The sequence below is a fragment of the Vulpes vulpes genome, unplaced genomic scaffold (genome assembly GCF_048418805.1).
Source record: "Vulpes vulpes isolate BD-2025 unplaced genomic scaffold, VulVul3 u000000652, whole genome shotgun sequence".
NCBI lineage: Eukaryota > Metazoa > Chordata > Mammalia > Carnivora > Canidae > Vulpes > Vulpes vulpes.
The window spans coordinates 2,870,018-2,895,739 of NW_027325771.1; the positions used below are offsets into that span (position 1 = coordinate 2,870,018).

The 25,722-nt window shown below is 40.7% G+C and overlaps 1 protein-coding gene across 5 annotated transcripts in view; it reads left to right on the forward strand.

The window, feature by feature from the left end:
* The first annotated feature begins 10,278 nt into the window (after window positions 1-10,278).
* Window positions 10,279-25,722, forward strand: part of SMN2 (survival of motor neuron 2, centromeric) — a 42,437-nt gene continuing 26,993 nt past the window's right edge. For 2 of the 5 annotated variants that reach the window (XM_025982096.2, XM_025982104.2), the window contains exons 1-3: window positions 10,288-10,427; window positions 23,175-23,246; window positions 25,060-25,179. In XM_025982096.2, coding sequence (XP_025837881.1) covers window positions 10,356-10,427; window positions 23,175-23,246; window positions 25,060-25,179 — 264 coding nt within the window. In that variant the 5' untranslated portion in view covers window positions 10,288-10,355. Of the gene's footprint in view, window positions 10,428-23,174; window positions 23,247-25,059; window positions 25,180-25,722 lie in introns of all 5 variants that reach the window. The other 3 variants (XR_011999162.1, XM_072745382.1, XM_025982088.2) reach the window with 2 other exon arrangements.

Here is a 25,722-nt window from a genome sequence, read left to right on the forward strand (position 1 = left end):
CATATTGGTGAATGTTGTTTTTTTTAATCAGTGAGCATTTATATAATTTAATAGAGAAGTAATCTGATGAGATAATAGAATCTCCTATAAATCTAGAATCTTTGTCATAAACTTTGTTAAAGTAAATCTTAAAGTCAACTTGATTGTATAATAGAGTTTAAAATACATTTATCTCATGTTGCTTTGTGATTAACTAGTTTGCTTGAAGAATTTACAAGATAGTACAGTCCCACCTGGAATAGCAACTAAGTGAATACAAACTAAATGAAAAGTAACTTACTGAGAAACCTCTCAGTGAGAGTTTTGCTTACAGCTTTAAAATTGTCTAGAATAAGTGCTTTTTTTTTTAAGGTTTTATTTATTTATTTATGAGAGACACAGAGAGAGGCAGAAACACAGCCAGAGGGAGGAGTAGGCTTCCTGTAGGGAGTCCAATGCAGGACTCCATCCTAGACCCCAGGATCATGACCTGAGGCAAAGACAGAAGCTCAACTGCTGAGCCACCAAGGCTGCCCAAGTACATAGTTTATTAGTGCAATGTACAAAGGATTCACTCTTTGTGTTTTAAGAGTGCCATTTTCTAAGGCTGTTCTAAGACTCTGGGAAAAAAAATTGAGGGTTAAAAATATGGAAGTATGGGACCCCTGGATGGCTTAGCGGTTTAGAGCCTGCCTTTGGCCCAGGGTGTGATCCTGGAGACCCAGGATCGAGTCTCATATCGGGCTCCCTGCAGGGAGCCTGCTTCTCTCTCTGCCTGTGTCTCAGCCTGCCTCTCTCTCTCTCTCTCTCTCTCTCTCTCTCATATGAGTAAATTAAAAAAATCTGGAAAAAAAAAATGGAAGTACATTAACCTGATAATCTTGAGATAGGTCACTTAGCAATGATACCACCCATTAATGGAGTGGAATCCAAACTGTCTTTAATACTTAAAGACGCAAATGTGAAGTTTTTCACATTAGGTACAGCTTTTCAGTTAAAGTAAAATTTTGTTCTACTTTTTGGGGTTAAGTCTTCAAACTCTATATGATGGTAGTAATAAGAGCAAAAGGATTACAACAGCTTAAGTTACTTTCCAATAAAAGATGATGAAGTCTGTACCACAAAGATTTTTTATGGATCTCATTTCTGTAATCTTATCTCAAGAATTTCTACATAGTTATAAGTCATGAGTACAAAGAATTTGTTATGCTTTCAACTGTATACTATATTCATCACAAAAACAATTTCCTTTTTTTTTTTTTCAAGATTTTTGAGAGAGAGAGAGAGAGGGAACATGAGAGGTGAGAGGGATCAGAGAAGCAGACTCCCCACTGAGAGGGGACTCCTGATCATGACCTGGACCAAAGGCAGAGGCTTAACTGACTGAGCCACCCAGGTTCCCCACAATTTCTCTGTTTAAAATACCTTATGTAGTGAAATAATTTTAAACTTTTAAAAGGTAATCCTTACAAATCTGGGGAAAACTACAATTTCCAAAACAATATGGATATTAGGATAAGAAAGATCTCTACATTGGAATTAGTCATTAAGACTTAATCCAAACTACATCTTAGCAATGAATTAATTGTTAAAGGATTTGGTTTTGTTTTTTTAAAGATTTTATTTATTTATTGAGACACAGAGAGAGGCAGAGACACAGGAAAGAGAAAGAGAAGCAGGCTCCATGCAGGGAGCTGGACGTGGGACTCGATCCCGGACCTCCAGGACCACACCCCAGGCTGCAGGTGGCGCTAAACTGCCACACCACCAGGGCTGCCCTGTGCATTTGGTTTTTAACTGAAACATGACCACATACTTCCTCAAGGCAGACAGAAGACTTATCTGAGAGGAAGAAAAATAATTATGTAATATATTGACACTTTAGTGTCTTGTAGTATATTTAAGCAAGGTAACTAAAATAGGTAAACTTCTAAAGATAGTAACTGGTCAAGATATTTCTGTTAATATCTGAAAAATGAGATATTAAGGGAAAATACAGGCCTCCAGTCAGTTATGCACGAATTTTAGGTCATTCTTTTGGCATGTTGTTAAAGCAAGATAAAATTACTTAGATGAAGTAGTGCTGGCTTTACAGTGTTGTTTAGAAAATACTGAGTTCCATGGAACACCCTTGTAGGCATTAGCAATCTTCATTAGTTCTGCTGAGAAATAAGAGGGAGTGGCTTCTACTGCCCAAGGTGGTTAACAGGTCAGCTTCATCAATTACTTGATCGCTTTTGAATATCTATCTTTTCTATTGTATATGTAAGAAATTGTTACCCACTTACATTATAGCTCATTTTTGAAAAATATAGCTGATTGTTGATAAGTTTTCTGACATTTTAAATATATATATATATATTAAAGATTTTATTTATTTGTGAGAGACAGAGAGATGCAGAGACAGGCAGAGGGAGAAGCAGGTTCCATGCAGGGTGTCTGACGTGGGACTCGATCCCAGGTCTCTAGGATCAGGCACTGGGCTGGAGGAGGCCCTAAATCACTGAGCCACCCGGACTGCCCTATTTTGTTCTTTTTCTGGATGTTTTTATGGATGGGAAGAGGTTACTCCCTTGTAGAAAGAGAATCGTTACTTATTTTCAAGTGTACCTTGTAAAGAGTTTTTCTGTTTCAAGGCAGGGGTAATACAGCTGCCCTTAGCTTTGAGTCAAAAAGCTGTTTGAAAACTATTGAAGGGGGGCAGCCCCAGTGGTGCAGCGGTTTAGCGCCACCTGCAGCCCAGGGCGTAATCCTGGAGACCCGGAATCGAGGTCCCATGTCAGGCTTCCTGCACGGAGCTTGCTTCTCCCTCTGCCTGTGTCTTTGCCTCTCTCTCTCTCTCTCTGTGTCAAATAATAAATAAATAAATAAATAAATAAATAAATAAATAAATAAATAAGTAAGTAAGTAAGTAAGTAAGTAAGTAAGTAAGTAAGTAAGTAAATATAATCAATCTATTGAAGGGGCACCTGGCTGGCTCAGTCAGTAGAGCATGTGACTCTTGATCTCAGGGTTGTAAATACCACCCCCATGTTGGGTGTGGAGACTACTTAAAAAAAAAAAAAAAAAAACTATTGAACCTTAAAAAGGCTATCCCTCCTTGGGATGCCTGAGTGGCTCAGTGGTTGAGTGCCTTCCTCTGGCTTGGGTCATGATGCTGGGGTCCTGGGATTGAATCCCACTTTGGGCTCCCTGCATGGAGCCTGCTTCTCCCCCTGCCTATGTCTCTGTCTCTTTTTGTGTTTCATGAATAAATATTTAAAAAATAAGGCCTCTCCCCTCACAATGTATACATATGTCAAATACATCATACACCTTAAATATATACAATTTTATTGGTAAATCATACCTCGATGAAGCAGTAGGAGGGTAAAAATCCCTAAAGTGAAAACCTAATATAAAATTGACTTTGGGAGTCAGAATTTAAGATGTGTACATTTGGGCAGCCCCGGTGGCGCAGCGGTTTAGCGCCGCCTGCAGTCCAGGGTGTGATCCTGGAGACCAGGGATCGAGTCCCACGTGGGGCTCCCTGCATGGAGCCTGCTTCTCCCTCTGCCTGTGTCTCTGCCTCTCTCTCTCTGACTATCATGAATAAATAAATCTTTAAAAAAAAAAAAGTGTACGTTTTAACATCTGTGTCAGGGTCCTAGCAGTGATGTAAATTAAGCAAGGAGCATGTCCACTTCTTAGGTAAGTTCCTAATTACCTTTGATGAGGATCTTAAAAAAAAAAAAAAAAAACTAATTAAGGGCAGCCCAGGTGGCACCAGTGGTTTAGCACCGCCTGCAGCCCAGGGCGTGTTCCTAGAGACCAGGGATCGAGTCCCACGTCGGGCTCCCTGCATGGAGCCTGCTTCTCCCTCTGCCTGTGTCTCTGCCTCTCTCTCTTTCTCTCTGTGACTATCATGAATAAATAAAATCTTTTAAAAAAAACTAATTAAATTGAAAAAATTAACTTTATGAACTTATGAAAATGAAGTTAATGAAAATGAAGTTAACTTTCATAAAGTTAATGAAAATTAACTTTATGAACTAATGAAAAACATCATAGTTTTTCATTAGAACAAAATGGAGTAAGGAAATTTTTTTTTAAGAGACATGAGAGACACAGAGAGAGGCAGAGACCTGGGCAGAGGGAGAAGTAGGCTCCCTATGGGGAACCCAATGCGGGACTTGATCCCAGGACTCCAGGATCGAGTCCCCCATCAGGATCCTTGCATGGAGCCTGCTTCTCCCTCTGCCCAGGTCTCTGCCTCTCTCTCTCTCTTTCTGTGTCTCTCATGAATGAATGAATGAATAAATAAATAAATAGAATCTTTGAATAAAAAATAAAGTCGCTTCCTGCGACTTTACCTACTAAAGTACTTGCTGTTTAGTAAACACATATTGGAATATATTATCTTTACAGATGGCCAAGTCATGAAAATGTCAGTGGGAAAAGAAGAATGACTCTTAAGTTGCTGAAATGCACTTTCCCATAAATCGCCGCAAGGTTTAAAACTTCATATAGGCTTTTCCTTACAACTTTGCTTCTTAAAAACAAAAAACTTTTACATACCACAAAATGAGCATGAAAAGTTCACAAATAGCCTGCTTTTAAACGATTTGCCCAGGAAAATCGAGGTTTTCAAAATTTGATTTTGATTATAACATACAGAAATATTTTCCATGCCAGATACCATCCATGCTACTTTATCAATTGGACATGATTCTGCTTGCCATTGTATCCATGTGGGAACATTTCCTTGAGTATTACTGAATGGAGTTTTTTTACACAAAAAAATTTTTTTTCAATTTGAGAGAGATAGCAAGCCCTCAAACATGAGCAGGGGAGAGGAACAGAGGGAGAGGAAGAGACAGACTCCCTGCTGAGCAGGGAGCCTGATGTGGGACTTGAACCCAGGACTGCAGGATCATGACCCAAGCCAAAGTAACCACTGGAGCCATCCAGGCGCCCCTACAGAGTTTTTTAGTTTACAAGAAATTGGCTACTAACCTGAGTATAATTGAGACAAACTCCTATTGAATACTTGTTTTTATAAACATACATTTCATGACTAAGGCTTTTGTAAAGGCCTTGGATCGGAATGGGGGGAGTTACTGGCCAAAAAGCTCATTTGGCCTTGTACTGCTCAAGATGACTGTTAAGGTGGCTTATGAATGGACATTTAACGTAGATTATGTACTTTAATGTATGAAAAAATACAAGCACATCAAACCCGTGATTTTGGGAGACCTTGGGGCTCAGTGGTTGAGCATCTGCCTTTGCCTCAGGTTGAGATTCAGGGGTCCTGGGATCGAGTCCTGCATCGGGCTCCCCGGGTGGAGTCTGCTTCTCCCTCTGCCTGTGTCTCTGCCTCTCTCTCTCTGTATCTCTCATGAATAAATAAATAAAAATCTTTTAAACAAAACTGTGATTTGATGATATATTGAAATTTCTAGTTGCAAATAATCATTAATTATAAATAACCACGTTAGTTGCAACAGTTGAGTGGGTGAGAGACTTCAGAGTCTAAGGAAAAGTTGAAGACTCAAGGCTTTGGAAAGATCAAGAGTTAGAACAGCTCCAGGCACTATGAGAATTTTTTTTTCACAATATTGCTATCAGGGTGAAATTTTGACAACTATTTTCAGTCTTTATGTCATTCAGAATTTCTCCAAATGAACTTGTTTGGGTTACATGCCTACTCTTCAAAAAGGGGAGGGCAAGCATCTGAGATGATATAATCAAGAGTGTATCCAGTGAGGAATAGGTAGTTCTTCTAACAAATCTGGGGGTCTCTTGCCAGAAAGAGGGGTGAATGGATGCTGGGCAGCCTAAAAGAGTCCACTACTCTCATTGCAAGGCTAAAATTAAATTTAAAAAATGAAGATACATGAATGATAAGGCAACTCATGAAGGTGGTAAGTAAAGTTCTGAAGTGTAAAATGAAGTTCATGCCATTCATACTTCTACCAGCTTTCAAACCCCAAAAATTCAGTGCCAACTCATTATAAAAAATTGGGGAAAATGAGCTGTAATAATTTAAGCCATGAATTAGTTACTCAGAAAACTAAACATACTATATAATCCAGTAATTGTGTTCCTGGATATTTTTTCCCAGTAAAATGATAATAAAGAGCATAATTAAGTGTACATTTTTATTGACTTGTACTAGACTCTACCCAGATCAAGATCCATAGACATGGGATGCCTGGGTGGCTCAGCAGTTGAGCATCTGCCTTTGGCTGAGGGCATGATCCTGAAGTCCTGGGATCGAGTCCCACATTGGGCTCCCTGCATGGAGCCTGTTTCTCCCTCTGCCTGTGTCTCTGCCTCTCTCTCTCTGTGTCTCTCATGAATAAATAAATAAAATCTTTATTTTAGAAAAAAGATCCATAGGCATTTCTATCACCCTAGCAGGCTCCCTTGTGACTATCACTATAGATTAGCTTTGCATATTTTTTATTTTCACATTAGTGGAATCCTACAGTATGCACTAGGGTGAATCTGGCTTCATTTGTTTAACATCATGTCTGTGAGAATGCTTTGTCTTTTGTGTGTCTGTAGCTCCATCTTTTTCTTTGCTGTGTAGTATTCTGTTAAATAAATATACCATAAGTTAGTTACCCACTCTATTTTCCGTGGATGTTTGGGTTGCTCTTAGTTTGGAGCTTTTAAGAATAATTATGCTATAGATAGATCTTTCAGTGGTCATAAATAAATATTTATTTCTAATACATACTTAAGAGAAATATTTATTTCTAATACATAAGAATTTCTGGGTCATAGAGTATATAAAATTGTTGTATAGTTTTTCTTAATGCTCACCTAAGTAAGCATTTGTAAAACATATAACTAAGGGATGTGAAGAATTTCCTTGGGTTGTCATAATTACCACAAACTTGGTGATTTACAACAACAAAAATTTATTCTGTCACAGTTCTATAGGCCAGAAGTCCAAAAGCAAGTTGTCACCAGGACCACATGCCCTCTGAAGATTGTATGGGAAAATCTTTGCTTTCCTCTTCCAGAAGCTTCAGGCATTATTTTGCTTGTGTCAGCATTACTCCTATCTCCATCTTCACATAGCCTTTTTTCCTCAGGCTTCTTCCTGTTATTTAGCCACCACCACTAATTCTAGAACGTCTCATCACCCCAAAAGAAGCCTTGTACCCATTAGCAGTCCCTGTTTTTCCCTCCTTCCATCCCCTCGCAACTAATCACTTTTTATCTGTACTGATTACTTATTTTGGATATTTATGTAAATGGAATAACTGGCCTTTGATGTCTGGGTTTTTCTCTCAGCATAAAGTTTTCAAGGAGGAATAATATTTTAATAAATTTAGAATGGCAGATTCTTTGTTGAAAGAATTTTAAAGCTATTTTGGGCACTTCTGCTATAAACATTGGGGTGCACTGCCGCTTTGGATCACTACACTTGTATCTTTGGGGTGTATACCTAGTGCAATTGCTGGGTTGTAAAACACATGTATTTCTGATCTCCATAGAAGCCAGAGGGAAGCTGTCAAATTTCCTTGGGTAGATTCTTTATTTTTTTTTAAGATTTTATTTATTTATTCATGAGAGACACAGAGAGAGAGGCAGCGACACAGAGAACCCGATGTGGGACTCGATCCCAGGTCTCCAGGATCACACCCGGACCTGAAGGCAGTGCTAAACAGCTGAGCCACCCAGGCTGCCCTAGGTAGATTTTTTAAAGAAAATTACTAAAAAAAAAAAAAATTACTAGTACATGGAATCTACATGGCAGTCTTAAATACCTAAAGAATCTGGAAAAGTAAATGATAAATTCCTACTAAGATCTAAAACCCTGCTTGATCCATGTAAAGATAGGGGGGAAATATGTACCTCCTTAAACATGGGACATTTGATCCCATTTTTCTTCTCTATCCCATTATCTATCCCCATACTCCCCTCCCCTCCATCCCCTGACAATTGTCAGTTCTCTGTGAATCTGTTTCATACGTTTTTTAGCTTTCATATATAAGTGAAATCATATGGTATTTCTTTCTCTGACTTATTTCACTTAGCATGGTACTACTGTCTGGGTCTGTCCATGTTGTTGTAAATGGAAAGATTTCATTGTTTTTATGGTTGAATTATATTCCATCAGGCATACATGTATAAACACATGTTTATCCACTCATCTAGTGTTTGCATCAATTTATATTCTCACCAGATTCCCTTTTCTTAATCCTTACTCTCATTAAAAAAAAATATATATATATATATATATACACACACACACACATACATACATACACATATTTGGGCAGCCCGGGTGGCTCAGCGGTTTAGCGCCTGCCTTCAGCCCAGGCGCTGCCTTCAGTCCCATGTCGGGCTCCCTGCATGGAGCATGCTTCTCCCTCTGTGTCTCTGTCTCTCTCTCTTTAAATAAATAAAATCTTAAAAAAAAAAATATATATATATATATATATATTTAAGAGAAAGACAGCATGAGCAGGGGCAGGGGCAGAGGGAGAAGGAGATGGCAACTCCCTGCTGAGTGGGGAGCCCGATACAGGACTGGATCCCAGGACCCTGGGATCAGGACCAGAGCCAAGGACAGACGCTTAACCGCCTGAGTACCCAGGTGCCCCATCTCACTTGTTATTTCTTGTCTTTTGAAAATAGCTATTCTGGGATCCCTGGGTGGCGCAGCGGTTTAGCGCCTGCCTTTGGCCCAGAGCACGATCCTGGAGACCCGGGATCGAATCCCACGTTGGGCTCTCGATGTAGGGAGCCTGTTTCTCCCTCTGCCTGTGTCTCTGCCTCTCTCTCTCTCTGTGTGACTATCATAAATAAAAATTAAATAAATGAAAATAGCTATTCTATTTTAATAGAATAGCTCAATTTTTGTTTGAATTGCATTTTCCTGATGGTTGGTGATATTGATCATCTTTTCATGTACCTGTTGACATCTGTAGGTGTTCTTTGGAAAAATGTCCATGCACTGCGCCTCACCATATTTTTAATGGGATTTCTGGGATTTTTTCTGTGTGATTTTTTTTTTTTAACATTGAGTTGTAGGAGTTCTTTATAGATTTTGGATATTAACCCCTCATCAGATAAATCATGTGAGAATGTCTAGGCCCTTTCGGTAGGTTTTCTTTTCCTTTTGTTGGTTTCCTTCATTGCGCAAAGCTCGTTGCAGTTCCATTTGTTTATTTTGATCCCCCCCTTTTTTTTTTAAAAAAAGATTTTATTTATTCATGAAAGACAGAGAGAGACAGAGACACAAGCAAGCTCCACACAGGGAGCCCCATGCGGGACTCAATCCTGGGACTCCAGGATCACACCCTGGGCCAAAGGCAGCCGCCAAACCGCTGAGCCACCCAGGGATTCCTGATCCCTTTTTAAATTTTAAATATTTACTAGAGAAGACTTGGGAGAACGGATACTAGCGTAAATGTTAGGGTTGAGAAGTGGATAAAGACATGAACTCTATTTCAAATCCGGGCAGCTGTGTAGAAGCTCTGTGCCTGTTCCCTCCTCTCTCTCTTTTTGGACATCAATAGTTCATTACTTAAAAAAAAATAAAAATAAAAAAAATTAATGTCTACCACCTAAGGTGGGGCTCTAACTCAGAGGCCCAAGATCCAGCCTTGCACGCTCTACCCACGGAGCCAGCCCGGGGCCCCTCATTCCTTTTTTACCTAATTGCTGAGTAGTAGTCTACACCTGCACCACAGTAAATTTCCTATATGATTAAAATGGGAATAGTAATCCTTCCTTTATGGGGTTGCAAAAATTAACATAAAACTTTATAAAGCGCTTTTTTAAAAAAATGGTAGCTATAGGTTACCTGTGAACCAAATTCTGTATTTCTTACCCATATTTCCTAAATTATCCGCAATGGACACTATTTTCCTTTACAAAAATATTTATTTATTTATTCATTCATTCATTCATTCATTCATTCATTCATTCATGGGAGACGCAGAGAGAGGCAGAGACCCAGAGGAGGGAGGAGCAGGCTCCATGCAGGGAGCCCAACGCTGAACTGGATCCCAGGACCTGGGGTCACGACCTGGGTGGAAGGCAGGTGCTCACCCGCTGAGCCCCCCGGGGGGGCCCCTGGACACTATTTTCCTTGGAAATTTGTTTAAAACAGAAACACCCTGTTCGCATCACTCTACCAACATAGGAAACGGTGAAGTCAAGCAATTGAAAGGGGGCGGGACAGCAACGCGCCCGAGCGGAGCGGCGGGAGCGCTCCTACCTGGGCGGAGGCGGACGCGGACGAGGACGCGGACGCCGTGTGGCGCCCCCAGGCCACCGTCCTCCGCTTCCGCTCCCAGAGGCCCGAGCGCCGGAAGTTGTCACTGCGAGGGAGACACAGCCCACGCCGCGCACCCGGCGGTGTCCACGCCATGGCGATGGGCGGAGGCGGCGGGCTGCCGGAGCCCGAGGACTCGGTGCTGTTCCGGCGCGGCACTGGCCAGGTGAGGCCTCCGACGGCTCCGCCTTCGGCCGGGAGCCCCGAGCGGGCTCCCGGTGGTCCCCGTCCACCCCCCCCCGCGGGCCCGGCGGTGGGGCAGCCGCGGCAGCCTTCTCGGTTACTGCACCTGTACACGTTTGGGAGCATTAGCCCCGAGCTGCCCCCTCGTGCCCCTTGGGCTCTCTGGTAGCCACGAGCCGACTCCCCACCTCCTTGTGTCCCTTCTCCCTGACCGGGGAGCGTGTAGTGTGCGCGGGCCGGCCGCGGTGAGGCAGGCCGTTGAAATGATGGAGAGGAGAGCCAGGGATAACTCCGGGGTTGTCTTGAAGCGCTGAAAAGATGAAATTGCTTTTTACTGAGGTGTGCCAGGGAAGACGGCAGGTGGAGAAGGGTTTCCAAGGGGGAAGATCGACCTTGGGTAAAATCTGATTGGAGTGGATTCGGATTGGGAGAGGACAAAGTCGGGGCAACGTCTGTAAATACTTCGAGTTGTAGCCTGAAGGTAGAGGAATTGGCCAATAGACGGAGGGGGAGCGAAATAAACGCGGTTCCTAATTGCGTTTCTTGTTCGTAAGAGGATAGAAGCCTGTTTCCGCATTTCGTGGGCCCGTGGGAAAGATCCGGTAAGGACGGGAAGTTTCTCGGGGTCCTGGGATCGAGTCCCGCATCGGGCTCCCTGCGCGGAGCCTGCTTCTCCCTCGGCCTGTCTCTCTCTCTCTCTCTCTCTCATAAATAAAATCTTTAAAATAAAATTAAAAATAAATTAAAATAAAATAAAATAAGTAGAAAAAAGAAGAATCGACCCTGGAATTTAAGCTAAGAGACGGAGTGAGGACCTTAGGATAGAGTAAGAGTTTAAAAAGCTGGAGGATCAGTGTTTTGTCCCAGTGAAGTGAAATGATTGACATCATGCGGCTGCCAGAAGGCGTAAGTTGCAGAGGCTATAAGGTGATGGATGGTTAAAGAGGAGGATTTTTTTTTTAAGTTTTTTATTTTGATTCCAGTGTCCTTAACATGGAGTGTTGTATTAGTTTCAGCTGTACAACATAGGGGTTCAGCACGTCTCTGCCTTACTCAGGGCTCATCACAGTAAGCTTACTACTGTTCATCCTCTTCCCCTATTTCACCATCCTCCAACTCCTCTCCCCTCTGGTAACCCTCGTGTGTTCCCAATAGTTAAGAGTCTATTTGTTGGTTTGTCCCTTTTTTTCCTCTGTTCTTTGTTTTCTTTTCAGTAGGCTCCATGCCCAACATGGGGCTTGAACTCCTTACCCTAAGATCAAGAATTGCATTTCCTGCTGACTGAGCAGCTTGGTGCCCCCGTTCCTGATACTTCATTCTTTTTTATGGCTAAATAACATTCCACTGTGTATACGTGCCACATTTTCTTTATCCGTTCATCCATCAGTGGACACTTGGGCCGCTTCCTGTGTGGCTAGCGTAAATACTGCTATTTTAATACGTGCACCTATAAACATAGGAGTGCGTGTATTCCTGTGACTTAAGAGTTTTTGTATTTTGGTGGGTAAATACCCAGTAGTATGATTCCCAGATCATAAGGTAGTTCTGTTTAATTTTTTGAGGAACCTGCATTCTCTTTTCCATAGTGGCTGCACCAATTTGCATTCCCACCAGCAGTACAAAGGTGTTCCATTTTCTGCACATGCTAACCCACATCTGTTTCTTATTTTAGCTGATAATGACAGGTGAGGTGATACCTCATTGTATGTATGGTTTTGTTTTTTAAGTAAACTCTGTGCCCAATGTGGGGGTCAAACTCTTGACTCCAAGATCCAGAGTCACATACTCTACCCACTGAGCTAGCCACACACAGCACACATTATGGTTTTGATTTGCATATCCCTCATCTGTCTTTGGAGAAATGACTGTTCATGTCTTCTACCCATTCTTTTTTTAGTTTTTAGCTAATTTTTTAAAAGATTTTATTTATTTATTCATGAAAAACACAGAGAAAGAGAGGCACAGACGCAGGCAGAGGGAGAAGCAGGCTCCATGCAGGGAACCCAACGTGGGACTCCATCCCAGGACCCTGGGGTCATGCCCTGGGCCGAAGGCAGGCGCTCAACCACTGAGCCACCTGGGCTGCCCAATTTTTTTCTTTTTTAAAGATTTTATGTATTTATTCATGATAGACCCAGAGAGAGAGGCAGAGACACAGGCAGAGGGAGAAGCAGGCTCCCTACCGGGAGCCCAATGTGGGACTCGATCCCAGGACCCCAAGGTCACTCCCTAAGCCAAAAGGCAGAGGCCCAACTGCTGAGCCACCCAGGCATCTGGAGATTGTCTTTTTTTCATTGTATATTCATTTCTCCTTGGTCAAGTATTAATTGACCACACAATTGTGAGTTTATGCTGTCTTAATTATTACCACTCTGTTTCATAACTTGAAATCTGGAATTGGGATACCTCCAGTTTTTTGTTTTTTTTTTTTCTTTTTCAAGATTGCTCTAGCTATTCAAGGTCTCTTGTAGTACCATACAATTTTGGGATTGTTTGTTCTAGTTCTGTGAAAAATGCTGTTGATATATTTTTTTTTTCTGTTAGTATTTTGGTAGGGATTACATTAGATCTGTAGATTACTTTGGGTAGTAAAGACATTTTAACGATATTTGTTCTTCCAACCCATAAGCGTGAAATGAAATGTTTTTCCATTTCTTTGTGTTATCTTGAATTTATTTCGTCAGTATTTCACTTCTGTGTTTATTGCAGCATTATTTACAGTAGCCACATTATGGAAACAGCCCAGATGTCTACTGATGAATGGATAAAGAAAATGTGGTATTGTGCTCACTGTGGCAGCACATATACTAAAAAAAAGATGTGTTATATATACAACAGAGTATTATTCAGCTATAAAAATGAAAGAAGTCTTACCACTGCAACAACAAGAGTAGGTGTAGAGAGTATAATACTAAGTGAATTGGTCAGAGAAAGACCATATGATTTCACTCTTACATGGAATTTAAGAAAACGAATGAGGACCTGGGTGTTTCAGACTCTTGATCTCAGCTCAGTTCTCTATCTCAGAGTTGTGAGTTTAAGCCCCACATTGGGTTCCACACCTAGCTCCTTTTACTTTAAAAAAGGAAGAAGACAAAACAAAGGAAAAAAGAGACAAATCAAGAAAGGCTCTTATTGGGGATCCCTGGGTGGCTCAGCGGTTTAGCGCCTGCCTTTGGCCCAGGGCGTGATCCTGGAGACCTGGGATCGAGTCCCACGTCGGGCTCCCGGCATGGAACCTGCTTCTCCCTCCTCCTGTGTCTCTGCCTCTCTCTCTCTCTCTCTTTCTCTATCATAAAATAAATATTTATTTAAAAAAAAAAAAAAGAAAGGCTCTTATTTATTTACTTAGGATTTTATTTATTCCTGAGAGACACAGAATGAGAGGGAGAGGCAGAGACACAGGCAAAGGGAGAAGCAGGCTCCATGTGGGGAGCCCAATGTGGGACTCAATCCCGTGACCCTGGGATCATGCCCTGAGCAGAAGACAGATACTCGGGATCCCTGGGTGGCGCAGCGGTTTGGCGCCTGCCTTTGGCCCAGGGCGCGATCCTGGAGACCCGGGATCGAATCCCACATCAGGCTCCCGGTGCATGGAGCCTGCTTCTCCCTCTGCCTGTGTCTCTGCCTCTCTCTCTCTCTGTGACTATCATAAATAAATAAAAATTTAAAAATTAAAAAAAAAAAAAGGACAGATACTCAATCACTGAGCCACCCAGGCGTCCCATTTTTTAATTTAAATTCAATTTGCCAACGTACAGTATAATACCCAGTGCTTATCACATTATGTGCCCTCCTTAACACCTGTTACCCAGTTAACCCATCCCCTAACTCCCCTCCCCTTCTGCAACCCTTCATTTCCCAGAGTCTGAAATCTCTGATAGTTTGTCTTCCTCTCTAATTTTTCACCACTCAGTCCCCGCCCTTCCCTTATGGTCCCTTTCATTATTTCTTATATTCCACATAAGACTAAAATCATTTGATAATTGTCTTTCTCCAATTGACTTATTTCATTCAGCATAATATCCTCTAGTTCCATCCACATGGATATAAATGAAAGGTATTCGTCGTTTCTAATGGCTGAGTAATAATGCATTGTATATATAGACCATGTCTTCTTTTTTATCCATTCATCTGTCGAAGGATATCGTGGCTCCTTCCACAATTTGACTGTTGTGGACATTGCTGCTGTGAACACTGGGGTGCAGGTTTCCCATCATTTCACTACATCTGTATCTTTGGGATAAATACCCAGTAGTGCAGTTGCTGGGTTGTAGGGTATTCTCAAGGAACCTCTACACTGTTTTCCAGAGTGGCTATACTTGCATTCCTGCCAGCAGCGTAAGAGAGTTCCCCTCCCAGAAAGGCTCTTACCATAGAGAACAAACTGATGGTTATGAGAGGGGAGGTGGGTGGTAATGGGGATTAAAGAGTACACCTATGATGAAGTAAAATGATTTTTTTTTTTGTAGACTTTAAGAGCACATGCACACACAAGCAGAGGAATGGGCAGAGGGACAAGCAGACTCCCCACTGAGCAGGGAGCCCTACAATGTGGGGCTCCATCCCAGGACCCTGACATCACGACCTGAGCCGAGGCAGATGCTTAACTGACTGAGCCACCCAGGCACACCAGTAAAATGACTTTTAAAATAAACGTAGGGGTGCATATATCCTTTCAAGTTAGTCTTTTTGTATTCTTTGGGTAAATACCTAGTGCGATTATTGGATCATAGGATAGTTCTTTTTGTCAGAGGCATGGGGTTGGGGAGAGGGAAAGAGCTCTATTTTTAATTTTTTTGAGAAATCTCCATACTGTTTTCCATGGTGGCTGGTCCAGTTTGCATTCCCACCAGCAATGCATGGGGATTTCTTTTTCTCCACATCTTCACCAAACCTTGCTTCTTGTGGTTTTCATTTAGCCATTATGAATGTGAGGTGATACATCGTTGGGGTTTTGATTTGCATTTGCCTATTGGTGAGTGATGTTGAGCAATTTTTCATGTGTGTTTTGGCTCTCTGTGTCTACCAAGAAATACCTGTTTGTGTTTTCTACCCAGGAGAGTAGAATTCTTTAAACTGAGTTTTTGGAAGGGTTGTAGTTATTGATTACAGTAAGTAAGGACGGTAGAAGTTAGTAGCTGCGATTGAGTGATGTGCAAGATCATTGGTAGGGAGGAGTTTAAAGACCTGCAGTGATAGGGTATTGCAGGGATCATCTCCATGGGTTTTTAAATAATCAGGAATGATAGGAATAACATTGGAGAGCGTACTGGGATATAAACCTCAGGGAATGAGGAAGGATGGCTCAGATGGCTGTAGATGATTGCATGAAGAAGATTAGTAGACAGTGGAGTCTGGTAACAGGATTTTGAAAACTGTGTTCAAGAAGGAAGGAGAGAGAAAATTCTGAAAGTGGATGTGAGGAGCAAGGAAGGTTGCTTTCCCATCTGTGGTACAATGATTTGAGGGATATTGAGAAAATATTTCATTGAGATGTCTGCAGAGAAAGAGGCATCTTTGGGGAAAGCTAGATTTTAAAGCAAGAAGATAAAGGGTTAAAGATATTGGAAGCAAGATTTGCTGATTACTGAAGACCTCACAACAGAAGTGTCAGCTACTGAGAATTGTAGAAGATGGCAGAACTTGAGAAACTGAGGCCACTAGTGCTGACCAAGCAACAGAAATGTAAAGGCAGTGTCATGGCCTGTTCTGGCTACTGTGTAACACATCACCCGAAACTCAGTAGCTTGAAACAGTAATAATTGTACATAGTAGTTCATTTCTTTTTACTACTATAGTATCCCATTGCTTTAATATACTATGATTTGTTTATTCACTTGTTTGAGGACATTTGGATTGTTTTCATTTGAGGACTGTTACTAATAGAGCTGCTGTATTAGTGGAATAGACTTTGTATGGACATAGGCTTTCATTTCTCTTGGAAATCTACTCATGGAGTAGTTGTATTTTAACTCTAGTAAGAAGCTGCCTTGGCGGGTACCTGGCTGACCAGTTAGAGCGTGTAACTCTTGATCTCAGGGTCATGAATTCAAACACCGTGTTGGATGTGTCCCACTTTTAAAAAAAGCTGCCTAGGAGTACCCTTCTCTTTGTTAAATAGGATGCTACCCATTAAATAAATCCAATTAAACCTTAAGGGGGTAGGGGGATGCCAAGCCCTTCTTCAAAGTGGTTGTACCATTTTACATTTTGACTAGCAATGTGTGATGTTTCCAGTTTTTCCACATATTTGTTAATATTTGGAATGGTTATTCTCATTAATTTTAGACATTTTTTTTTTAATTTTAGACATTCTAATAGATGTTACTGCCATCTCAAGATTTTATTGTTTTTAAGTTTTGTGGGGTTTTTTGTTTTTGTTTTTTAAGTAATCTCTATACCCAACGTGAGGGTCACTTCACAACTCGGATATCAAGAGTTGCAAGCTCCATGGACTGAGCCAGCTAGGCACCCCTGTGTCAGGAATTTTGCTGTTATTTCCCTAACGACTGGTGATATTGATCACCATTTTATGTGCTTATTTACTATGTATATACTATCTTCTTTGACAAAGTACTGAGATCTTTTGTTATTTTTTTATCTCTTACTATTTAAGAGCATGAGCAAAGAGAAGCACACTCCCCCCTGAGCATGGAGCCTAAGGGGGCTCAATCTCAGAACCCTGAGATCATGACCTGAACTGAAGTCACTTAACCAACTGAGCCACCCAGGCTTCCCCTTTTGTCTGTTTTTTGGTATTTTAAATTTTTTTTTTTAATTTTTATTTATTTATGATAGTCACACAGAGAGAGAGAGAGAGGCAGAGACATAGGCAGAGGGAGAAGCAGGCTCCATGCACCAGGAGCCCGACGTGGGATTCGATCCCGGGTCTCCAGGATCGCGCCCTGGGCCAAAGGCAGGCACTAAACCTCTGCGCCACCCAGGGATCCCTGTTTTTTGGTATTTTAAAATTAGATTGTTTTTGTCAGTATTTGCAAGTTCTTCAAATATGCTAGCTAGATACAAAACCTTTACCAATTAGGTAATTTGCAAATATTTTCTCCCAATGTGTGGTGTGGTTTTTCAGTCTCTTAACATCATCTTTCTAGGAAAGAAATCTTCATTTTGCCGAAATCTAATTTTTAAGATTTTTCCCCCCACTATTTTTGTGTAGACAATGTAAGTTCACAGAGATTTTTCTCTTAAGTTTTACAGTTTTATGTTTTCCATTTCTATGATCCATTATGAATTAATTTTTGAGTATAAATTAAGATATGGATGCAGATTCTTTTCTCTGCATGAGAGTTTCCAATTGTTTCAGCACCATTTGTTAACACTACTTTGCTTTCTCTACTAAATTGCATTTGTACTTTTGTTTCAAATCAGTAATATGTGTATGGGACTATTTCTGACTCAGTTTTGTTGTGTTGGTATATTTCTCTACCTTGATGCTAGTATCACACTTTCGATTACTATAGCTTCACAGTACATCTTGAAGTCAGATAACGTAAGTCCTCCAGATTTACTTTGTTTTTTCAAAATTGTTTTGACTATTCTTGGTCCTTTGTATTTCCATATGAGTTTTACAATCAGCTCATTAATTTAATAGATGTTCACTCTTGAACAACACTGGTTTGAGCTGTGCATGTCCACCTATATGTGAAATTTTTTTGCCATAAATATAGTACAGTACTATAAATGCATTTTCCTTAGGAGTTTAACATTTTCTTTATTGTAAGAATACAGTGTATAATACTTATACGAAATGTGTGTTAATGGGATGTTTATGTTATCTCTAAGGCTTTCAGTCAACAGTAGGCTATTAGTGGTTAAGGTTTTGGGAGGTCAAAAGTTAAACACAGAGGGGTGCTTGGTTGGCTTAGTCAATAGAGCATGTGACTCTTGATTTTGGGTCATGATTTCGACCCCATGTTGGGTATAGAGCCCACTTAAAAAATTTTTCTACACAGATTTTTTTTTTTAAGATTTTTTTAATTTATTTATTCTTGAGAGATAGAAGGAGAGACAGAGCCAGAGACACAGGCAGAGGGAGGAGCAGGCTCCATGCACCGGGAGCCCGACGTGGGATTCGATCCCGGGTCTCCAGGATCGCGCCCTGGGCCAAAGGCAGGCGCCAAACCTATGCGCCACCCAGGGATCCCCTCTACACAGATTTTTGAATGAGGGGAGGATTTAGGGAGGAGTCAGCGCCCCTTACCCTCTACCCTTCATTGTTCAAGGGTCAAATATACTTTACTTTTCTCTTAGAACTGCAATTAAATATATTTGTTGCTAACCAGCATTGGATTTTCTCTTTTTAATTTTTTTAAAAGATTTTATTTATTTACTCAGAGAGAGAGGCAGAGACACAGGCAGAGGGAGAAGCAGGTTCCATGCAGGGAGCCCGACATGGGACTTGATCCCGGGACTCCAGGATCACGCCCTGGGCCGAAGGCAGGCGCCAAACCGCTGCGCCACCCAGGGATTCCCCCTGGATTTTTTCTTTTTAAACCCAAGATTTCTCTATTCATATCTTGGTTGATTAAAGCTTATATTCAGGGGATCCCTGAATACACATTAAATATTCTTTGCTAGTCATCCATATTTATCATTTCACTTGTTTCTTCTTTCTTTCTTTTATGTCTTTTCTTCTGTACCTCTTTTTTTGTTGTTGTTTTTTCTTCAGTACCTCTTAAATTTTCAGCCAAATGTATTCTTTGGGTACCTTGTAGGCAATGTTATTTTTTCTTCCATTTCTTTCTTGATTTTTTTTTTTTAAGATTTTATTTATTTATTCATGAGAGACACAGGGAGAGAGAGGCAGAGACACAGGTAGAGGGAGAAGCAGGCTCCATGCAGGGACCCCGATGTGGAACTTGATCCTGGGACTCCAGTATCACGCCCTGGGCCAAAGGCAGCACCAAACCGCTGAGCTACCTGGGCTGCCTCTGTTTTCTTTTTGTAATTGTTATTTGGGAAGTTTTATCAGCTAAAATATTTTTTGTTATAACAGCTTTGTATAAAACTGCAGTGACTTTTCTTTTCATTTTGAAATATCCTGTTTTCCCTGATCTGACAATAACCATTGTGATGTGAGGATTTTGAGTTGTTTGTGTTTCACTTTTAAGAATGCCCTCTCCTGGGGTGCCTGAGTGGCTCAATTATTTAAGTGTCTGACTCTTGATCTCAGCTCAGGTCTTGATCTCAGGGTCTTGAGTGAGTTCAAGGCCCACATTGGATGGAGCTCATTAAAAAAAAAAAAAAAAAGCCTTCTTTTGATACAGTGGAATTTTCATTATCAGCACTACATTTTGCAGCTGCAGGGAAATTGGTATGTCTTCTAATTATGTGATTTTTTAAAAATATCTTCATTATCCTTAATTTCTGTTTGCTTTCTTGCCCTTCACCAAATCTCAAAGGAACATCTCCCCTCTCCAAGTGTAACCTTGGACAAATCAGTTACCTCTGTGATTAGTTTTCTTATCTACACAAAGATTTAATGATTTTTTAAAAGGTTTTATTTATTTATTTATTTATTCATGAGAGACACAGAGATAGAGAGAGACAGACAGGCAGAGGGAGAACCAGGCTACATGCAAGGAGCCCAATACAGGACTCAGTCCCAGTACCCCAGGATCATGACCTGAGCTGAAGGCAAATGTGCAACCACTGAGCCACCCAGGCATCCCATGATTTAATGATTTTTTTAAAGACTTATATCAAAAAGTGAGATTAGGGACACCTGGGTAGCTCAGTGGTTCAGCGTCTAACTGTTGGCTCAGGTTGTGATCCTGGGGCCCTGGGATTGAGTTCTGCATTGGGCTTCCTGCAGGGAGCCTCCTTCTCCCTCTGCCTGTGTCTCTGCCTCTCTCTGTGTCTCTCATGAATAAATAAAAATCTTTTTTTGGGGATCCCTGGGTGGCGCAGCAGTTTGGCGCCTGCCTTTGGCCCGGGGCGCGATCCTGGAGACCCGGGATCGAATCCCACGTTGGGCTCCCGGTGCATGGAGCCTGCTTCTCCCTCTGCCTATGTCTCTGCTTCTCTCTCTCTCACTGTGTGCCTATCATAAATAAATAAAATTTAAAAAAAAATCTTTTTTTTTTTAAGTGAGATTAACAGTTGTACATGGAACCTATTTTTCTTAATATAATGGATATTATCAGCAAAGTCACCTAGTTTTACAGCTAAATGAATTTTATTACAGACTTCTTTAGAACTCCTTGATTAACATTGTACCAAATCCTAGGTACTACAGGTGTTTTGTAACTTATCTTCTCATTACCAACATTATGTATCTAAACTTATCTTAAGCTGTTATATAGAATAAACCTGATTCTAGTCGGACTTGTAGCCTCACAGATCAAAATACATTGTTTTAATTGTGGTTTAAAAGCACACACGTAGGGATCCCTGGGTGGCGCAGCGGTTTGGCGCCTGCCTTTGGCCCAGGGCGCGATCCTGGAGACCTGGGATCGAATCCCACGTCGGGCTCCCGGTGCATGGAGCCTGCTTCTCCCTCTGCCTGTGTCTCTGCCTTTCTCTCTCTTTCTGATGACTATCATAGATAAATAAAAATTTAAAAAAAAAAAAAAAAGCACACACGTAACAGAATTTATCCCCTTAACCATTGAAGGAGGGAGAGAGAATCCACAAGCAGGCCCCCTACTGAGTGCAGAGCTAGATCCTGAGATCATGATCTGAGCCACCCAGGTGCCCCAATAAAAATATACCTCTCAGCAATGAATGCTTAGGAGATAATGGATGTTCAAAAATATATCTTTTTAAATTGAATTAAAGTAAAAATAGGAATAACTGATACCTGAGTACTTTATTGTTTTTTAATGTGGGACTTAAACTTACAACCCTTAGATCAAGACCTGAACTGAGATCAAGAGTTGGATACTTAACCAACTGAGTCTCCCAGTCACTCCATGAATCCCCATTTTGTTTCGTTTTAATTAGAGCATGTGCATGGTGAGGAGGGGAGGGGGAAATGGAAGGAGAGGGAGAGAATCTCTGCTGATCCCAGAGCCCAACTTGGGACTTGATCTCACAACCCTGAGATCATGACCTGAATTGAAATCAGAGCCAGACGTTTATAGCTGAACCACCCAGGCAGCCCACCACCCTCCCCGAGATTTTAAAGCTAGATGTTTTGGGGGCTCATCTCTCAGGTGCAGGTCTTAAAAGTTGAGGTGCTCAGTTTGGGCTTCAAACTCTTTGCCCTTCAGGGAGAAGCCCTGGGTTTTGAGTTTCTTCTCTATTATGGGTCCCTGTACCAGGGAGGGGTTTATGGCAAGGCTGTGTCTCTGTTTCTTTTACCACTTCAATGTAGGGTTTGTTTGTTTGTTTTCCATATTTGCCTAATGGGAATTGCTTAACTAGTTTTTAGGTGTATTTCTTCTTATTGTTTTCTCCTTAGAGGAATTTGTTCCATATGTAGCTGTAAATTTTGGTGTGTTGGCAGATGAGTTCAGGACCTTGCTAAGTTGGTATTTTGAAACAGAGAAAATTCGTTTCTTTTAATTCAGACGTTTATTGTTGTACTTCACATCATAGTATTACATCATATGTTTTATATTTTCTTTTTGTTTTATGTGACACTTTTTTTTTTTTTTTTTTTTTTTTTTTTTTTTTTTTTTTTTTTTTGTGACACTGTTTTAAATTCCTATTTAGACCATCTCTCTTGAGAACAGGTAGGATGGGATCCCTGGGTGGCTCAGTTGTTGAGCATCTGCCTTTGGCTCAGGGCGTGATCCTGGAGACCCGGGATCAAGTCCCACATCGGGCTCTCTGCATGGAGCCTGCTTCTCCCTCTGCCTGTGTCTCTGCCTCTCTCTGTGTCTCTCATGAATAAATGAATAAAATCTTTAAAAAAAAAAAAAAAGGAACAGGATGATTTCATATATTTCTCAGCAATCAGTGCTTAGGAAATAATGGATATTCAAAAATAGTACTTTTTAAATTGAATTAAATTTAAGTAAAAATAGGAATTACTGATACCTGAGTGTTTTCCAGATTACTTAATACCACTCCTGTTTAAAATGAAAATTGAGGGGGATCCCTGGGTGGCTCAGTGATTTCACGCCTGCCTTGGGCCCAGGGTGTGATCCTGGAGCCCCGGGATCGAGTCCCACATCAGGCTCCCTGCATGGAGCCTGCTTCTCCATCTGCCGGTGTCTCTGCCTCTCTCTTTGCCTCTCATGAATAAATAAATTTTTTTTAAAAATGAAAATTGATTGATCACTATTGATAATTTGCCACCCCCTGAACATTTTGGGAATTCTTTGAATGATCTAGACATAGTGTAAGTGAAGGGGAAAAGAATATTCTTTAGACCACAGACTCTGTGGTCAGAATTACATTACTATAGTCTGTATAAAGTCAAGTGAATAGCCAGATATTTTCCTACACTGCCAAACAAAACCCTTTATCAGCTCTTAGAAAAGATTGAAACATGGACCCTTGGTCAGATCGGCTTACTCATTAAATTGTGGAGCATTCACTTTTCAGTATACATCTTAGAACATTGACATATCCTTTGAGGATAATGTCACATACTTTCTAAGTAGGTAGCCTTCTTGTAGTTTTATTTAGGATTTAAAATACCTGTTTGTAGCATAATTTCATTATGTGTGGGGTAAGATGGCTCTTGATGGTATCTAATGTACATTTTTTTATGAAATTCATTTAAACACTAATTATTTTTGTTCTTTACCCTTCCCAGAGTGATGATTCTGACATTTGGGATGATACAGCATTGATAAAAGCTTATGATAAAGCTGTGGCTTCATTTAAGGTATGAAATATTTATTCTTTTCCTTATTTCCTCACGTTAATCATTTGGGAAAAAAATTAACTGATAACATACTTAGATGTCAAAGTACATATTATTCAGTTGTAATTTTGAAGACCAGTAGATATCATTGGTTAGTTAACTTAGCTGATCATCTTCCTTCAGAAGTTGGTAGGCTCTCTGGATGTCATCCCTTTCGCAAAGGCAACTGAAGTAGAATTTTAAACATTAATTACTTTTAATGTGTTTGCATTGTATCAAACTATAGAAGTCCTCTAACTCAGATTAGTGGAAGGGAAGCCTGAGTTATGATTTTCATTTAACAAGCCTTCACTGAAATAATAATAATACCAATAGTCTTATAATTAGCACTTGTAGAATGTTTACAACATATTATGCACCATTCTAAGTGCTTTACTTAAATTAATCCTCCCCAAATCCTGTGAGTTCATTATCAAGTCAAGTGTTCCTCATGGTAGGAATATACAATTCTTTTAGGGGATGAGTTCTGTTGTTGTGGCTCAAAAAAGACATTTACACAGTTGACCAGCGTCATCCCTTTCCTACCATGCGAGGTATTTAGTTTTTTGAGCATGATGCATGGACCATCAATAGTCCAAGAAAAGAGCATATCTCATAGAGAGCACCAAGTAGAAAGTCCACTTCTTTCCCTCATGAGGTAAAGATCAAACCTGTATGTTATCCTTGAAGCGGAATTCAGATTTGTCAGTAATGCTTTTCTATATACCCTTAGAGTAGAAGCATGCTAATACAAGGTTCTGTAAAATGCATATTAAAGTGGGTCTCAGCATTGGATGGAATTGACAATATTGCAGAGGGAAGTAGTCTGAGTAGAGGAAAAGATAGTTAATTTTTATTTATCTTTAAAGATTTACTTTTTCAGAAAGAGAGCAAACGAGCAGAAGGAGAGGAAAAGGGGAAGGAGAGAAAGAATCCCAAGCAGACTCTATCCATGCTGAGGACAGAGCCTAATGTTGAACTCTCTCACAACCCTGAGATCATGCCCAGGGCTGAAATCAAGAGTCAGATACTTAACCATTTGAGCCACCCAGGCACCCCGATAGTTTACTTTTAATTGTGTTAAGTTTAAAGTAAATGTAAAGATATGAAATTGGTATTTGGAGATGTTGGATTAATAAAGAAGAAATGACTGCTGGATAATAGTTTTAGAAGTCTGCTTATAGGGCAGCCCGGGTGGCTCAGCGGTTTAGCGCCGCCTTCAGCCCAGGGTGTGGTCCTGGAGACCCAGGATCTAGGCCCAAGTCCCATGTCGGACTCCCTGCATGGAGCCTGCTTCTCTCTGCCTGTGTCTCTACCTCTTTCTCTCTCTCTCTGTGTGTCTTTCATGAATAAATAAATTAAATTTTTAAAAAGTCTGCTTATATAGAAGTTATAATAGTTGATAGGAATAGATGATCATAAGCCAATAAAGAAGGATGGACAGTTGTTTTGGGGAATGCCCAAGTTTAAGACTCAATCAGAGAGGTAATAAAGTATTGAGTTCTGCATTGCTATATCATCCAAAATGTCATGAATTTCAAGACAATCAACAGAATTTAATATTACAAAAAGGTTGAGAGTGAGGACTTGATTAAAAGTGTCCTTAGGGCTGCTGATCGGATATATGATTCCCTCCAGAATAGTTTCTGTAGCATGTGGGAAGATGAAAAGAGGAAATAGAGGCTGTCTGAATTGATGGGGCCTTGAAGATCAGCTTGCAGTGAACGGATTATATTGTTACACTTCTTTCATGTCTTACCCTTTAACATGTACCTTTCTATTCATGTTTTCATAGCATGCGCTAAAGAATGGTGACATTTCTGAAGCTTCAGATAAACCAAAAAGCACACCTAAAAGAAAGCCTGCTAAGAAGAATAAAAGCCAAAAAAAGAATGCTACCACAGCCCTGAAGCAGGTTATTTTTAAAACATTGAGTTTGAGCTTCAAAGAATTTCTTGTTACTGTTTTTAATAATAGTGAAAATCTCTTTAACTTAAATGATTAGTATGATGTTTTCCATTGACATGTAATCATAACATTTCTAAGATAGCTATTAAACTTTCTATAGTTTAGAAACATGCATGTTAATAAGAGTATAATGAAGTAAGTGGGAATGATGCATTGAAGATCGCGTTTACTTTCTGTGAGGGGTGGGGTTGAGGAACCCAGTGCTATTTGGGAGGAGTAGCCTGAAACTCAGGGCCTGAAACTGACTTGGCAGTATTCTGCTTAAACTGATAGATGGCCATGCTTTTTTTTTTTCTTTTTTCCGTCAAAAACGATTAAACTAATACTCAGGAACCAAAAATCTGGGTAGAATCTTTTGTTATTTAAAACACTAGACCTGGGCAGCCCCGGTGGTGCAGCGGTTTAGCGGTTTAGCGCCACCTGCAGCCCAGGGTGTGACCCTGGAGACCTGGGATCGAGTCCCACATCGGGCTCCCTGCATGGAGCCTGC